The sequence below is a fragment of the Mya arenaria genome, chromosome 6 (assembly GCF_026914265.1).
Source record: "Mya arenaria isolate MELC-2E11 chromosome 6, ASM2691426v1".
NCBI lineage: Eukaryota > Metazoa > Mollusca > Bivalvia > Myida > Myidae > Mya > Mya arenaria.
The window spans coordinates 4,000,875-4,019,132 of NC_069127.1; the positions used below are offsets into that span (position 1 = coordinate 4,000,875).

The 18,258-nt window shown below is 37.8% G+C and overlaps 1 protein-coding gene across 1 annotated transcript; it reads right to left on the reverse strand.

Moving 5' to 3' along the window:
* Positions 1-1,441: 1,441 nt before the first annotated feature.
* Positions 1,442-18,249, reverse strand: LOC128236902 (proteasomal ATPase-associated factor 1-like). Its single transcript, XM_052952035.1, has 11 exons — positions 18,148-18,249; positions 18,020-18,060; positions 15,362-15,465; positions 14,733-14,834; positions 14,344-14,439; positions 13,981-14,131; positions 11,049-11,243; positions 10,610-10,701; positions 6,377-6,492; positions 3,251-3,333; positions 1,442-2,515 (listed from the first exon to the last, which is right to left on the reverse strand). The coding sequence occupies exons 1-11, from the start codon at positions 18,195-18,197 to the stop codon at positions 2,337-2,339; spliced, it is 1,209 nt and encodes a 402-aa protein (XP_052807995.1). The 5' UTR covers positions 18,198-18,249; the 3' UTR covers positions 1,442-2,336.
* Positions 18,250-18,258: the final 9 nt, after the last annotated feature.

The window sequence follows — 18,258 nt, forward strand, 5'->3', positions numbered from 1 at the left end:
TAAAATTTCGTAATAAGACCAAGTTTTTATTATCTTTTTAACAGTATATTGACAATACAAATAATAAAAGGATTTGTTGAAGTGGAGATTATTAATTGATGCTTCGAGATAAACATGAACAATTTCAGTATTGCTGTTCAGCATTCCTTTTACTTGAAAATATATATAACGTAACGTCAATGTGCTGGGTTAGGTCGCGCGACGTTAGTGCGATAGTGAAAACACGTCTTTTATCTAGATTGGGTCAGTACCATCAGAGTTATTGCCCTTCGATTAATGAAATTATTTTACTTGAACTGAATATAACTTTATGAAGTCAATATCAATCAAAACACGAGATAATCATACTCGAGTTATACCCAATTCATATCTATAGTTGCTCGTTGTCTTTAAATGTAAGTTACTTTTTACGGACATATGCTTAAACTTAAGTCTTCAAATGTATGGTTCTTCGACAAAGTATCCTTCGGCGGGGAATACCAATTCTCCAATTTCCCTTGCGATCATATGAAAAGAAATGCTACTAAAGCATGTAAGCACTGGCTTGTGACCTTGACCTTGGACCTAAAGGATCGATATACATGTAATACGCGACACAACTAGTACCTGTGCTAATCATTGGACATACACTTTTTAATATAATTTTTTGACACCCTAGGTCTGTACTGAACATAGCGGACATGGAAAATTGTACCATACATATGACTCGATTAGCCAAACTACAGTAATGAACATTTTGTGCCAAGTTTGATTAAATTCAGTTTTGCCTCTCTTGATGTTATAGTGCAGACTCGCTGAAAAGTGCACCGACAGCCCCACTATCTGGTACACATGCTTATGAGAAGTAGCTGTGAAGCAAAGTAATGATGGCTTCTTTTTCAGATCAGAAGTCTGGCGTCTCCAAGGAATCCATTTACAAGGCTTTGATTGCTTTGTTTACAATTTGAAAAATATGTGCTTGTCATTTTGTTGTAAAGATACAAATACAATCTGTACGTCCCGGATCTAGATTGCTGTAAGAGGCAGTGCTTCAAGCACAATAACTGCAAAAAAGGATTTTGTTGTCTCAAAAATACGTGCCGAAAGTTCGTTCGGCGGCATGAGGCCTGCGAGGCACAATACAACTTTAATCCGGAAAAGTTGGTGACCAAATCCAGTCCGTGCAAAGATTGGCAAAGTTGAGCTGTGTTGGTGGCCGTTGCAAGGCGCTTGTCTGCAACGTTAACACGGACTTTGGAGACAATATCTGCTGTATATATAAACGCTGCCACAAATTTGGAAAATGGGACAGTGACTATGAGCCGAAGTCAGCATAAAAGCCAAAAGGCACCATGGTAAACCACTGCCACAGTCTAGAGGGGTTTTATCGCAGTCAAGTCTCCAACAAGTGTAGAACAGAATATGGTGGGGTGAAAACAAAAAAGTAGTCGTTAAATTTATTTCATAACAATAGCATGTTACTGAACATTTAACAGATCACATGAACAAAATGATGGCAAAATTAACAAATTAAACTAAGTAATGAGATGAAGTTTGAATGTAAGCATATTCAGATGAATATTTTCACTGAATATTTATGATACATTAAATTCATATAAAACAAGCAAATTGTTTACATTCAACTTTTAATAGTAATTGCCTTATCTGTCTTTTTCTTATGGGTCCACTAAGAGCTGTTACAGCTTTTAAGAGCAATCAAAAGCTGTTTACTGATTAATATTATACTTTATAGCAAGAGCACAAAGAGGTCCTATAAAAACAAAACTAAATTTCAGATATTTTTAATTGAAAAAGTGGCAAATTACAATAAATAAGACATTAATATTGAATTCACTTTATCAAAAACCCAAGTACAAAAGCTGCCCTTCCTGCCATGGCTCCACCTCTACCACTCAAATATGCACTATTACCCCCAAAGAAGAGATTTAACACATTTAATACAAGTGTTTAAATATACAAAAAAGGATGAACAAATGTCAAAAAACAATGGTTCTTATGGAGGATACCGAGTTTAATATAAAAGAAATGTAAAGAAAGCATGTTATTGAGACCATAGTAAATCGCAGTAAATCTTTTAACATTCACCAATCATTAAATATTTTTGCATTTTTGGCTATTAAATACACAGTTATATCACTCAAAATTTATGTTTGTTTTACATGTATATCATACAGTATATGTATTGATCTTGAATGAGTGTGTCACTTTAAGACAAGAGTCAATATTTGTACATGGGTACATGTGGTGGTAAACATAGTGCCCAACTTATGATGGGAAGTAAAGGAGTACTCCATGACGCCATCATTATGGATGGAAGCAGTGTCAGTACCCAGGATCTACAACTGAAGGCATTGATCGATATCTGCACTCTGGTACTTGCGGATGAGGCCATCTCTACAGGCTGTATAGACAGCAGCCCCATCAGATACAGCCCGGTACACGGGGTCACAGTCCGCACCGCATAGCTCCAGCACAGTCTCCTGGCTCTGGTCCACGTAGAAACATGAACCATCACCTGAAAACAACACATATGTCACAGGTGTACAACATAATGTGAAATAACATGGTAGAGTATAATTTACCAAAGTCTCTGCATTAAGAATTTAAAACTAGGAAGTATGAACTTCCTAGTCATCAATTTTGGAATGTTTTCTCTGAAATATGGAAGTTAAGTTTCTCATACAATGATACTGCAGTGGAATTCTATGACAAAACAATAAAATATTGCCCAATTATTGAGTTGAAATACTATTAAGGATTTAAAAATAATTAGTTTTCATTTTAATTAAAGACTTAACGAAAACTGGGACCAATAAATCATACTCCATGTTGAAAGTTAACAAATATTAAAGGTAACCTTTGCACCAGGTTTTGACATTTTGAACTTGCAAGCTTTCATCGGGAAGTTTTATCCAATTCATGACAGTTTCTGTACTTCAAATGACTGAATTTCGGCAGTCTTAGCCAAATATTTAAAGAGTAATATACCTCCAAACTTCCTTTAACGGAAGCCTTGATTCATTTATGAAAATGAATGTATCAAGAGTTTTTATCATTAAAATCATCATCAGTAACTTTACGACAATGTGCATTGCCTTTTCTGTACATGTGCAAGATAGTAATTTCCCATGTAAACATCTCAAGTCATTAAAATTGTTGGGATCAAATAGTAAGACACCTCCTAACAGCTTGCTGCTGACTGTTACTCTTCTTATAGTTTATTTCATCATTTTTTCTAATTCCCCCATACCTGTGCTTGTGAAGAATCCGCCCTTGTATGGGAGAATGGACAAGATGGCATTTCTGGTCTCCTTCCATTCCCGCAGTGGCATTCTAAGGGAACAAATAATACAATGAAACAGCAGTGGCATTTCCAGAGAAAACTCACCAATAAAAATGCTACGGCAGTGGCACTCTAAGGGAAGACAATATATGGCAGTGACACTCTAAAGGAAGCAATGATATTGATATGGCAGTGACACTCTAAGGGAAGCAATGATATTGATATAGCAGTGACACTCTAAGGGAAGACAATGATATAACAGTGACACTCTTAAGGGAAGACAATGATATAACAGTGGTACTCTAAGGGAAGACAATGATATAACAGTGGCACTCTAAGGGAAGACAATGATATAACAGTGACACTCTAAGGGAAGACAATGATATAACAGTGACGCTCTAAGGGAAGCCAATGATATAACAGTGACACTCTAAGGGAAGACAATGATATAACAGTGGCACTATAAGGGAAGACAAGGAAATAACAGATGATATCTCAGTGGCACTCTAAGGGAAGACAATGATATAACAGTGACACTCTAAGGGAAGACAATGATATAACAGTGACACTCTAAGGGAAGACAATGATATAACAGTGACACTCTAAGGGAAGACAATGATATAACAGTGACACTCTAAGGGAAGACAATGATATAACAGTGGCACTCTAAGGGAAGACAAGGAAATAACAGATGATATCTCAGTGGCACTCTAAGGGAAACCAATGATATAACAGTGGCACTCTTAGGGAAGCCAATGATATAACAGTGGCACTCTATGGGAAGCCAATAATATAACAGTGGCACTCTACAGGAAGACAATGATACAACAGTGGCACTTTAAGAGAAGACGATGATACAACAGTGGCACTCTAAGGGATGCCGATGATCCTACAGTGGCAATCTAAGGGAAGCCAATGATATAACAGTGGCACTCTAAGGGAAGCCAATGATACAACAGTGGCACTCTAAGGGAAGCCAATGATACAACAGTGGCACTCTAAGGGAAGCCAATGATACAACAGTGGCGCTCTAAGGGAAGCCAATGATACAACAGTGGCACTCTAAGGGAAGACAATGATATAACAGTTGAACTCTTAAAGGAAGCCAATGATACAAGAGTGGCACTCTAAGGGAAGACAATGATACAACAGTGGCACTCTAAGGAAAGCCAATGATACAACAGTGGCACTCTAAGGGAAGACAATGATATAACAGTGGCACTCTAAGGGAAGCCAATGATACAACAGTGGCACTCTAAGGGAAGCCAATGATATAACAGTGGCACTCTAAGGGAAGCCAATGATACAACAGTGGCACTCTAAGGGAAGCCAATGATATAACAGTGGCACTTTTAGGGAAGCCAATGATATAACAGTGGCGCTCTAAGGGAAGTCAATGATACAACAGTGGCATTTTAAGGGAAGCCAATGATATAACAGTGGCACTCTAAGGGAAGCCAATGATATAACAGTGGCACTCTAAGGGAAGACAATGATATAACAGTGGCACTCTAAGGGAAGACAATGATATAACAGTGGCACTCTAAAGGAAGCCAATGATATAACAGTGGCACTCTTAGGGAAGACAATGATACAACAGTGGCACTCTAAGGGAAGCCAATGATACAACAGTGGCACTCTTAGGGAAGCCAATGATATAACAGTGGGGCTCTAAGGGAAGCCAATGATACAACAGTGGCACTCTAAGGGAAGCCAATGATATAACAGTGGCGCTCTAAGGGAAGACAATGATATACCAGTGGCACTCTAAGGGAAGCCAATGATATAACAGTGGCACTCTAAGGGAAGACAATGATATAACAGTGGCACTCTAAGGGAAGACCATGATATAACAGTGGCACCCTAAGGGAAGCCAATGATACAACAGTGGCACTCTAAGGGAAGCCAATGATATAACAGTGGCACTCTAAGGGAAGACAATGATACAACAGTGGCACTCTAAGGGAAGACCATGATATAACAGTGGCACTCTAAGGGAAGACAATGATATAACAGTGGCACTCTAAGGGAAGCCAATGATATAACAGTGGCACTCTAAGGGAAGACAATGATACAACAGTGGCACTCTAAGGGAAGCCAATGATACAACAGTGGTACTCTAAGGGAAGACAATGATATAACAGTGGCACTCTAAGGGAAGCCAATGATACAACAGTGGCACTCTAAGGAAAGTCAATGATATAACAGTGGCACTCTGAGGGAAGCCAATGATAGAACAGTGGCACTCTAAGGAAAGACAATGATACAACAGTGGCACTCTAAAGGAAGACCATGATATAACAGTGGCACTCTGAGGGAAGCCAATGATATAACATTGGCACTCTAAAGGAAGACCATGATATAACAGTGGCACTCTAAGGGAAGCCAATGATACAACAGTGGCACTCTAAGGGAAGCCAATGATATAACAGTGGCACTCTAAGGGAAGCCAATGATATAACAGTGGCACTCTAAGGGAAGACAATGATATAACAGTGGCACTCTAAGGGAAGACAATGATATAACAGTGGCACTCTAAGGGAAGCCAATGATACAACAGTGGCACTCTAAGGGAAGCCAATGATACAACAGTGGCACTCTTAAGGGAAGCCAATGATATAACAGTGGCACTCTAATGGAAGCCAATGATACAACAGTGGCACTCTAAGGGAAGCCAATGATATAACAGTGGCACTCTAAGGAAAGTCAATGATATAACAGTGGTACTCTAAGGGAAGCCAATGATAAAACAGTAGAACTCTGAGGGAAGACAATACTTTAACTGATGTGAGAAAGCAATATTAGTTTTTTATATGGTAACAATTTTCATTTGAAAGTATAAAGAAAACAACAACCTGTACATGTTCAAGTAAAATTTGATTTTAAGTCATATCCCTTTAAAATAGGTTCAATTTAACAAATGTTAATACTTTTTTAATGAAATTTAAAACACGAATGTCTCTATGCCACAGCAAATCTTCTTATTATACAATTTTCTTTTATTTTATGTTTAGATATGGAACTGTCCACTTTGAAAACAAGTATTTTATTTGTACAGTCTGAAATATAAATTCTACATGATGATTCAGCTACCTGATATTCCTTATATCTGTGATGGTGATGTGTCCGTCCTGTGTACCACACGCCACGCATGTCTCACTGACAAATCTACAACAGTTCACCGCATCATGACAGTCCAGCTCAAACACCTGAAATACATGAACCGGTATGCATCACGTGAAATATGGCCATAAAATAGGATACAAATTAGAGATGGATGTGAAACTTTGGGCCCAACACACCACTATGCTACAAAGTAATGATTTAGATTATTACTTTTTAAATGCTTTGAGATGGCTTTTACAGAAATTTCATGGCATTTTCACTGTTTAGAATAGTTTTGCCCTTTTTTGTTGTCGTTTAAACAACCTGTCCACAGAGATTAGACACAATCAACAACTTTCATTTCTGTTATGACATTATGTGTGTATAAAAGATTTTGTACACTTTTCCAACAATATACAAGAACAAGAGTGGTCACGGCAACATGATAAATGTAGCCAATTTAACCTTGTCAGAAAGATAGCTTCTTGACCTCTAACTGATAATATTTGCTATAATAATGCAAAACAAAAAAATAAGGCAACACTGCCAAAAATCAATGAAATATAGATGGTGGATTGCATAAGGTAAAAGGAACTCTTTCAACTCTCAGTCAAAGTCCTCTTCACTGAGATTCAGATGCATTTGAATGTAACCATTTGAACCTTAAAAACACAAAAAATTCTTATAGTAGTAAGGCCCAAAAAAAAAAAAAAATGTTTGTTTAGGGTAACCTTCCCAAAATATCTAGGTAGGGTAGGTTTTTTTTTTTTTTTCAAAATCTGTCGGAAGTTCAGAGTGTTTTCTTGCACATGGCAGTCTTTCCTACATTTCTGTCATTGCCTGACTTTGTTTTATCATATAAACAATAATTCTGATTAAAATCTGCATTTATCTGCCCTTCGTAACTCTCTATTCGCTAACGAACATTTTTTTGCTCCATAACGGAAAAAAATAGTTAAGGTCGGCGCATTTTTATAGGTAGGGTCGAGTTACCCGAAACGGATATATATTTTTTTTAGGCCTAAGTACAACATAACTGGAACTTAACAAACACAACTGAGTTATGACTTAAACCCGATTGTATTGTGTTGCAAATGAGGTGTAATGGAAATCATTCAAGCTTTCTAACTTTTCCTTCATTCATAATATGCAGATCAAATAAAAAAAATAATCTATCCACAACAAATCTCATTTGTAAGACATCCAGGCAATTTAATTAACTCCTAAAAGAATATCCATATCATGCAAAATTGACCTCCATATATGTCCTTGACCTTTGAGGTGAGAGCACCTAAGTAATGCACTACAATTAATCAAATTGCCTTTAAAAATAATACAGTTATGTTCAATAACCAATGTATTGCTTTGAAATTCATCGTCTACAACATTGACCTCAAAGTGTAACATTGACCTTTGAAATAAGAGCATGATAACTATGTGTGACACACCTAACCATAGTGCTTTACAATTATGTGAAAGTAAAATCCCATCAAAAATAACAAAGTTATTGGTGAGACAAGAATATTAAGGACTGACACATGGAGGCACAGACAGATGGCCCATAAGCAGGTGTTTTATAAACTTTTCATAAACAGAACTAAATGACAATGAGGCCGAAGACAACGACAGCAAGGCTACAATGACAGGTCAAGATTGCTTTGAAAGACAGACAAGCTAAAAACTATTTGTTTCAGTGAAAAATCACATTAAATTTCACCCCATAAACAAATTGACGGTGACATTATCAGTCAACTTTCCACACACAAACACCAGTTAGGTTCATGTTCAAAACATGGGCAAAATAAATTGAACACAAACTAGGATAATTTATTAACCTTTTCAAGAATTTTGATGGGCAAAGTTAGATAAATTAGACATGACAATAATGGAACTATTGTAGAGACAATACACTTGATACACGTATCATCCCTCTGCCAAACAGATAAATGCCAGTGGCAAAGTTTCACTACAAATAAGTTTACTTTTACATGAAAGAAGAGACTGTATGAGATGAAACAAGAGATGTTTGTCAAACATTATGCCCCCCCTGAGCGCCATGTTGTCAGGATTATATGGACAATTGAATGAAATATGCATGGACCAAAATGACAGCTGATTTGTTGCCGTTAAGGCAGTTTTAAGATTATGACCATTAAAGTGTGAGGATAGAGTGTGTTATGACCATGACCTTTTACTCTATGAACTCAGGATCCAGAGTCATCAGCTGGTCACCAGAAACCTAAATGTCAAGTTCGAGGGCCATGGGTGCAGGCATTGTCAAGTTATCACACAGACAAGTTTTTTTCGTTCAAGGTCACTGTGACCTTGACCTTTGACCCAATGACCCCTTAAATCGTAAGAGGTCATCTACAAGTCAGATGCAACTCCAAGTCAAGTTTGAAGGCCATGGGTTCAGGCATTGTTGAGTTATCACTCGGACAACCTTTTACCATTCAAGATCACTGTGACCTTGACCTTTGGCTCTATGAATCCTAAAATCAATAAGGGTGATCTACTGGTCAGGCTTAACATCCATGTCAAGTTTAATGATCATAGGTTCAGGCATTGTTGAGATATCAGTGGGAGAAGATTTGTTAACTTTTTTGCGTTAAAGGTTACTGTGACATTGACCTTGGCCTGATGACCCCTAAAGTCGATAGGGGTCATCTACTGGGCAGGCCCAACCTTCATGTCAAGTTTAATGACCATAAGTCCAGGAAATGTCGAGTTCACTTTCAAGGTCACTGTGACCTTGCCCTTGACCCCTAAAATCAATAGGGGTCATCTCCTGGTCAGGCCCATCCTCCATGTCAAGTTTGAGGGCCATGGGTGCAGGCATTGTTGAGTTATCACTCGGACAACCTTTTATCATTCAAGGTCACTGTGACCTTGACCTTTGGCCCAATGACCCCTAAAATCAATAGGGACCATCTTCTGGCCAGGCCCAACCTCCAAGTCAAGTTTGAGGGCCATGGGTGCAGGCATTGTCGAGTTATCACTCGGACAACCTTTTACCCCACCAGGTCTCTGTGACCTTGACATTTGGCCAGATGACCCCCAAAAACCATAGGGGTCATCTCCTGGTCAGGCCAATTCTCCAAGTCAAGTTTGAGGGCCATGGGTGCAGGCATTGTCGAGTTATCACTCGGACAACCTTTTACCATTCAAGGTGACTGTGACCTTGACCTTTGGCCAGATGACCCCCAAAAACAAAAGGGGTCATGTACTGGTCAGGCCCTATTCCAAGTCAAGTTTGAGGGCCATGGGTGCAGGCATTGTCAAGTTATCACACGGAAAACCTTTAACCATTCAAGGTGACTGTGACCTTGACCTTTGGCCCGATGACCCCCCAAAACAATAGGGGTCTTCTACTGGTCAGGCCCAACCTCCAATTCAATTATAAGGGCCATGGGTGCAGGCATTGTCGAATTATCACTCTGACAACCTTTTACCATTCAAGGTCACTGTGACCTTGACCTTTGGCCCGATGACCCCCAAAAACAATAGGGGTCATCTCCTGGTCAGGCCCAACCTCCAATTAAATTATGAGGGCCATGGGTGCCGGCATTGTTGAGTTATCACTCGAACAACCTTTTACCATTCAAAGTCACTGTGAACTTGACCTTTGATCCGATGAGCCCCAAAAACAATAGGGGTCAGCTACTGGTCAGGCCCAACCTCCAAGTCAAGTTTGAGGGCCATGGGTGCAGGTATTGTCAAGTTATCACTCGGACGACCTTTTACCATTCAAGGTCACTGTGACCTTGACCTTTGGCCTGATGACCCCCCCAAAACAATAGGGGTCATCTACTGGTCAGGCCCAACCTCCATGTCGTTTGAGGGCCATGGGTGCAGGCATTGTTGAGTTATCACTCAGACATGCTTTAAAATTATTTTACCAATAAAGGTCACTGTGACCTTGACCTTTGACCCGATGACCCCCAAAATCATTAGGGGTCATCTACTGGTCAGGCCCAACCTTCATGTGAAGTTTGATGACCATACGTCCAGGAATTGTTGAGTTATCACTCGGACAAGCTTTGGTCTACCGACGGACCGACCGACATACCGACCGACCGACATACCGACATGCCTGTGCAAAGCAATATACCCCTCTTTTTCTAATGGGGGCATAATGATATACATAACAAGACATTCTGCTGCATTTTGCATGTAAAAGCAAAATATGACAACAAGTCAAAATCTAGCATGAGAGCCGACCTTTTGCCTGGTCTGAAGCCCGTATCCCTGGAGATAGCCTCGTTCACACCCCAACAACAGCAACTTGCCAGCTGTGCCTACTTCCTGCTCACCTGGTACAACAAATGTAATCTATTAATATATGTGCACAACCTTTGCTTGAATGCATTGTTGTAGTATCACAGTCAGTCGTTTTTTGTGTGCTCTCAGAATATTCCGTTTTGTTATGAAGAGCCTCAAGAGGTTATATTCATTGATATAAGTAAATCAACAAAGACATAGACATAGATGTTGTTCTTTTGGAATACATCGTGTATCTTAACCTTGATTTGCTAAGCACAACGTGAGAATAAAGATTGTTATAATTGTCGTAAGTTGTTCTTGGGAACAAGTAATGGTATGTAAAATATAAGAACATGTATACAGCTGTTACATGTGATTCACATGCCATAGTACCCACCAGGTGTATGTGACTGTGTGCCGAGGTCATAGTCTGGAGGTGTGGCCTGCAGGGTGCAGCAGTTGACATTTCCCCCCTCTGTCTCAACAGTAACCAGGCACTGCTGGGTACTGCAGTCCCAAAGTCGTGATGTCCCATCCCGCGCACATGACACAATGTTACGTCCCCGGTCTACTATGGCTGTTTCCAGGATACCTGCACAAAACAAGAAAACTATTATATAAGAAACATGAGAAATTTGGTAACAAACTGCTAAAAGTCAAACCTTGCAATAAGGTATGAGCAAGGTAAGATCCATGCCAGGAGACAAGATTTTAATAATCAGCTATCATAAATTTTCACATACAGAAATTTGGTGTCCCCAAAGGCAAGACTATTGTATTTAGGTATTCCAACTCTGGTCACGTTGAACCAAAAGATGTTCAAAATGGTACCACTAGTTCCCTTGCCTAACATATAACATTAAGTACTGGGAAAATGGTGTACTCAGTACTGGTTCAACCCAGAAAAGTTTTATCCTGTGTATCTGTGCTTTACATCAAGAACGTTTAAGAATTGCAAAGAGCTAGGGTATCACATCCGGATCTCTTGTATCTCACTCTGTTTCTTCAAGTCTTCTAATTCTGGATTTGATTGCGTTTTGCAGACACTCCTATCTTATGTGATGTCACTTATGGCATTTAAACACAAATTAAGTTGTGATGGCATCACATCGGCGTCAAGCCATAATGCAGCCCATAGTCGCGACAGACCCAAATAAATTCAAATCAACAAACTTGACAATACTTCCCATAGGAACATCAACGCCTATGGAACATTTCCTAACAAGCTTGCTAAATACCAAATTGCTTCATATTAGGTCAAACTCAAGTCATTGAGCAGAAACCTGTCCTTGACCTTGACCTACAAACCACATATGTAATCCCATGGAAGGATTGCAAATGTGTTTACTACATGCCAAGTTCCATCACTATATGTCACTTCTAATTAATTAGTTACTGAGCTGAAACTGTTTTTCAATTATTAGTATCAGTGCCTTTGACCCCACAGAGTTAAAATGCATTCCCAAAGTACTTGTCCACATTAACTTGCCATATGCCAAGTTCTATCAGTGAGTAATGATGATATGGACCGAACAAGCAATGACATTAGATTTCAAACAGTTTAGAAAGGTCAAACATAATGAATATGAAAGAGGGGTTGTAGTAACCTATGAATTACAGATCATCAAAAGTATACACACACATAAATAAATTGCCATCAGACACTCTCGGATAAATGTCATTCAGGCCGTAATGATTTTGAAACAGACATGTTTCAAGGGAGGCAACTACATTATAACAGAGTTATTGTTCTAAAAATGTGTGAATTTGGCATCACCACCAAATGCTGCTTTAAGTTTCATTTATTTTTAAAGTTGTGATAAAAATGATACATAACATACATTGGCTAAAACACTTCATGCCAATGGAAGCAATTGGGTCACAAAGTGATGGTTCTTGAAATGTGCTGGAGGTCAATTTTTAACTGCATTTAATCAATCTTTCAATTTTTAATAACAGCAATATAATATCGTGCTGAAACAAACAAAATATCACTTCAAGGGAGGCAATTTAGCAGCATCTGGTCACAGAGATGTAATATGATATATTTATGCTGCAATTCTTATTCAATTCCTTCTGTCATAAATCTGACAAAATGTTAGTGTTATGTAACTTATAAAAGATATTAAGTCGTAAATGTTATTTTCATTGTTATTTTGATCAAATGTGTAAGTATTGAAGCTAATATCTTCGATGGTTTACAGTTATTCAAACAAAACAAAAATAAAAATATCCTTGTCCTAATTTTGGTGAAAAGTGGTTGCACCTTAAGCCAAATTTAGAGCGCAGATACTGTAAAATTAATACAGTTTTTGCTAATTCAAACTTTATCACTTTGGAAAACTAATAGACTAGGCTGGTAATCGAACCTGACCAAGATATTCTTCCAATTCTGAATAAATTTCTAAAGTGCTTGATTGGACGAAACTGATTTTAGGTAATTTCTATAATAAAAGGGAGGTAACTCTCAAGTGACACAAGCGACATAGCTGGTTTAAGAAAATGTCAACGATATTATCCCATAAACATTCTGATCTACTTTAGATAATTTCTATAAATGAAGGTTAAACTCTTGCTTGACTTGAGAGATATGGCTGGTTATCAAACTTGTCCATGATATTATGCCCATACACATTCTGACCAAATTTGGTGATAATTGCACATATCAAATGAAGTCAATCCCTGGAAGATTTGGAGCTATGCTTTACACAAATAATTAGAAATAAACATATGGTAAAGAGAAGATAATTCAGTAATTATGGGGAAAATTTTATGGGAAATACAATTAAAGTTATTGTTTACTGCAATTCCTCTCATTGTTATTTATCTATATTTCAAGTCTCATTACAATCCCTTTAGTATGTTTTAACTGGTCGAAAAAAGCTGCTAATACTGTAAAAATTAACGGTGAAAATTATTCAGCAATGACTAAAGGTAGCATTATGGTTCTTGTGCAATGCACATGTGCATATTGCCTTCCATCTTTGTTTGAAGTTTCACTGAAATCCATTCAGTATTTTTAGGTTATTTACCAGACAATTGAGTGTCTTAGTACCCATTATAACACAAATATTGAAAAGGGGAAATAATTCAGTAAATATGAAAGGTAGGATTATAGCTTTTGTGCATTGCACTTCCTCTCATTGCTATCAATTAATATACCAAGTTTCACTTTAGTCCCAGCACTATGATTAAAGTTATTGACGAGACAAGCAGCCTAAGCTTAGGACCTGGTAGGCCAATGGAAAGAATGTAAGTGTAAACTAAAAGAATATTTTTGTATGTTAAAACTGTCATACATGGCCTAAGGATATGATTATCATTCCTACCAGCTTTATGGCCCCTGAGTGTGGCTGCACACTGACCCGTCTCCGCGGACCATATCTTCAACTGCATGTCTGCGCCCCCAGTCAGAATCACGATACCAGACGGGAAAAACTGGCATGTGTACACATCACCAAAATGACCTTCCAGGTCTCGCTTAAATATAAAACACTCATTCTTCATTTATGCAAAGTTGTATGCCATAGTTGAAAAACCTGAAGTCTATCACTTTCACAATTTGCTTAAATATGCTTTAAATATTACAGGTACTACAGAAGTAAAATATTCAATAATTAAGTACATGTGTATGCATAAATTTGGACAATAATGCTGTTTACGATTAATTATACATTTAACACAATCTTTACCCGGACATCCCCAGAGCCAGACTCCCAGACTTTGAGCCGTCCCTCAGAATCTGAGGACACTCCAAGCCCACCTAGCGTCACATCCATACAGTGAACCTGCAGACAGACATTCATACAAACACAGAACAGTTGAAGTGGTTAGTTTCCAATGTTTGTTTTACTGATCAGTTCAGAAAATATAAAACTTGTTGCATTAAACTTATTCTTGAAGGGTTATGAGACAAATGCATTAGCTCTCAGAGTTCCTTTAATACTGCACACAGGGTTCTACGTATGGATTTAGAGTTTATCATTTAACATTAAAGCTATAAAAAATTAATTGATTCCAAAGGCAACAAAAGTAAGCTATTGTACCATAGCGGTACTGAGCTCTCGTAGATAGGACTCACAGACTTCCTCTCCTTGTGTATACTGCTAAATGTCATAGCTGGAGCTATAAATGTTCTTCGTAAACTTTCTCCATCATTTTCAAAGTTGATGTCAATTCTTCGCTGCAATATATGTACATGTATGAAATGCCATTAGGTACACCCAACTTGTCAGTTTGGGACCCCTTTACAAGGTTCATCACTTTGCCAAGAAGCTTCCTCATGTAGTATGTCATTTTCATTTAATTGAATTTAAAACTCCTGTTTAAATAAATGTAAGCCTAAGACCTAAGCGTTTTAGGGGTACACAGATTGTACCATATTTTTTTAACATTTTGGCTAAAATCCACACAAACCAGTATTCAATAAGAAAGGCCTGGCCATAGTTGTTGAGATATTGTCACAGACATTAAATAACACGTTATTGCAACATGTCTAAACAAGAAAACATTTTTGGATTGTTTGGCATGACAAATAGGAGAGGTTGCTTTAAACATGTTTTTTGCATTTTCTGGAAAATACATGCAGGAAAAAAAAGATAATGTGAGTACAGCCTTTAAGGCATAGTCACCAGTATACTATTAAAAGAAAAATGAGATGAAATGTGCAGAGAACATAAACATGTAATATTTGTAACAAGTTGGACTAACCTCCGACACACTTTGTACAGAAAATCCATCAGAAGACGACACATATGGTATTCTGGATTCACTTAGCTCTGTAGTTTTCAGATAACTGTGGATGGAGTCTTTTCCTGGTTCATGTAAAAGATCAAGAAGTTCTAAAGACCAAATGCACCATAGCTACGGTGCTTAAGCAATTTCTTCTTCTTTATATCATTCACGTTTTTTCTGTTCTTAGTGAAATGTTTCTAATGCAATTTATATTTATGTCATTTCAATTTCATTAATCAATTCAGTTTATTTTATTGATTTCCACATAATACCGGTAGTTAGCATTTTTTGGGCCGTGCAAATGATTAGGTGGCAGGCTACGCAAAGCTTGCGCTTCAAATCGTTAGAAGACCAGGCATAAATAAATGCTAAATTTGAGTATTCAGCGGGAAATGCCTATTTATGCCTTTATACCAGCCAGTACACATGTGCAAGCTTCTAAATAACTCACATCATAAAATCAATGGATGACTGTTGTAAATTTGGCAGTTGTTTTTTACATTCGGAACTCCTCTGCCATCTTTATCGAAAAAAAAACCCTCGGATGTACGGTTTACATAATCAAAAACTGGTACGTTTAAGTCCGCTGCAAGTAGATCGCGTAGTAATTTTATTTAGCTGTTAAACTTTATGACTTAACTATTGGGAATCATAATTATGTTTGCAATAATAAATAGTATTTCAAACAAGCTAGTGCCCTGCCTGGCGCCTATATGGTTTAACAGACAAAATATAAACTTTAACTATTAACATACATGTACATTATAAACACTCATTTATGTCACCAGGTCTGGGGAAAAGCAGGGGCTTTGACTAAAGGTCCAGCCAATCCCAGGTAAAATCCCCGCCCTGCGGGAACGAACTGCTGGTAAAATCCCCACAAAATGCCCTCCCACCCCCAGGAGATCTCATTAAACTCCGGGAAAGGATTGGCTAAAACGCACACAAATCCTGTTAAAAGAACGGACATTTCATGGCATAAAACCACGACCCAATCCCTACTTTTTTAGCACGAAAACAAAACCACCACATTCACATGGCACTGTGGGACCACCTGGAAAGTAAACACACGAACCATTTCCCCCACTATTCCCCTGGACTGTGGTAATGCACCAGTCAATTGTAATCACGAGCCCCCCAGGTCCGGGGGTATACCTGGGATAGCCGGGTAATGGGCCGTGTTTTTACCTTTCAGGTGGCCCTGCAGTGCCGGGTGAATGCATTGGTTTTGTCTTTGCGCAAAATATAGCGGGGAATGGGCCTGACCTAGGCTCCCTGGGTTGCAGGGGGCATTTAGGGGGGATTTAACCATCAGTTCATCCTTGCAGGGCGGGGATTTTACCTGGGGTTGGCTGGACCGAAAGTCAAGGTCCCAGCTTTACCCCGGACCGGGGGGGGGGGGGGGGGGTGGCGGGGGGCTGTGGTTACAACTGACTTGTGCATTACAATTGACTGGTGCATTATATTATCCCGGAACAACGGGTTTCCGACCGCCTAAGGATTATTCACATTTTAATCATAAATAAGTGATAATAAAAAATAAATGTTTGTATGTACCATTTAAAGCAATCATTCATCTTTCAAAAAAAAAAAAAAAAAAAAAATCTGTTTCAATCGTCTGTTGTTTACATTTTGAATCCAAAATGTGGCTGTCACATGTTGTATTTGACCTAGATACAACATGCTTTCGACCATGACCTTTAACTATACTTCGCAACAAAAGTTTGTGCACAATATTTTTTATTTTAATTTGCATAACTTGTTTAAACTGTTTAATGTATTTTTTTTTTTTTTAAAAGTAATTAAATATTTACACATTTGCCATACAGTCACTTTTTAGTTACTTATCACCACAAGAGAGGCAAAGGAATGCATCATCCCTTCTAATGGCTTTCACATGGGTACAAAATGATAAATTCACCCATCATGAACCCTGTTATCACTGGTCCAACTCTGAATGAGCCTCATATGACCTGCCTAGGCTGCAATATGTATAATTCTATGGTAACTGAGCGTCCAAATGCAATTCAATATAGTTACCTGTAGATAAATTTCATTCATTTTAGAATAAGCAACATACCATATTTTGATGCACTTTTAATGTTGTGCACTATACTTAGAAAACAATAGGACATAGGTTAAGAGGCTTTGTAGATATGAAAGATCTGGCAAACAAAAACAACACGATTTTAAAGAAGTATTTTACATGTGAAATCATTTTAAACAAAGTGTCTAATTTGGCATTAATTAAAAATGACAAATTGGTGTTGTTTCAAGTATAACTTAAGTTTTTTAACACTACCATTCCCATTCTTTTTCAAATGAAGTTTTCTGACATTTCTACTGTTATGGTTAACATTTGGAGCTTATTTTTACCGGAAGTGATGCAAAATAGAAGTGTTTTACCCATTTTCAGGAAGCGGTCGAAAATAGGTTGTGGTCGAAAATAGGTTGTTCAGGAATCAGGGGTAATTCTCCCCAAATTATAGATTATTTTTCTACAATACCAAAAAAAAATGTGTTTTCACATGCTTTTTAAAGAAAAATATACTTAAGACAAAAAATACATTTAATAACTTTGTTTTATATCCGAAATTAGAACTAACGTCCGAAGTATAACAAGTTATTGTTTACCTTGGCATTTATAGGAGATCCATGCCTTGCCATCTTTGTCTCTGAAAATCGGAAATTGTAAATTAATTTTCGACTTTAAAATTTAACACCGCCATGTAAAAATGATGTTGTAATTTAATAAATTTTACCTTAAAGCCGAATTGAAATCACTTTGCAAAATCACTCTGGACGCAGCCATCTTGAAAGTTTACTTATTAATATTAAATGAATCGTTATAGTTGATTGGTGCGAGACAATAT

Bases quoted from the DNA above. Each gene is read 5' to 3' on its own strand.
- LOC128236902 (XM_052952035.1), bottom strand. From the start codon at position 18,197: ATGGCTGCGTCCAGAGTGATTTTGCAAAGTGATTTCAATTCGGCTTTA. The intron at 14,132-14,343 runs GTAAAGATTGTG...TTTATATTTAAG, and splicing joins CTGGCTCTGGGGATGTCCGG to CGAGACCTGGAAGGTCATTT. The intron at 11,244-13,980 runs GTAGGAATGATA...TGTTTTGTGCAG, and splicing joins ACTCAGGGGCCATAAAGCTG to GTATCCTGGAAACAGCCATA.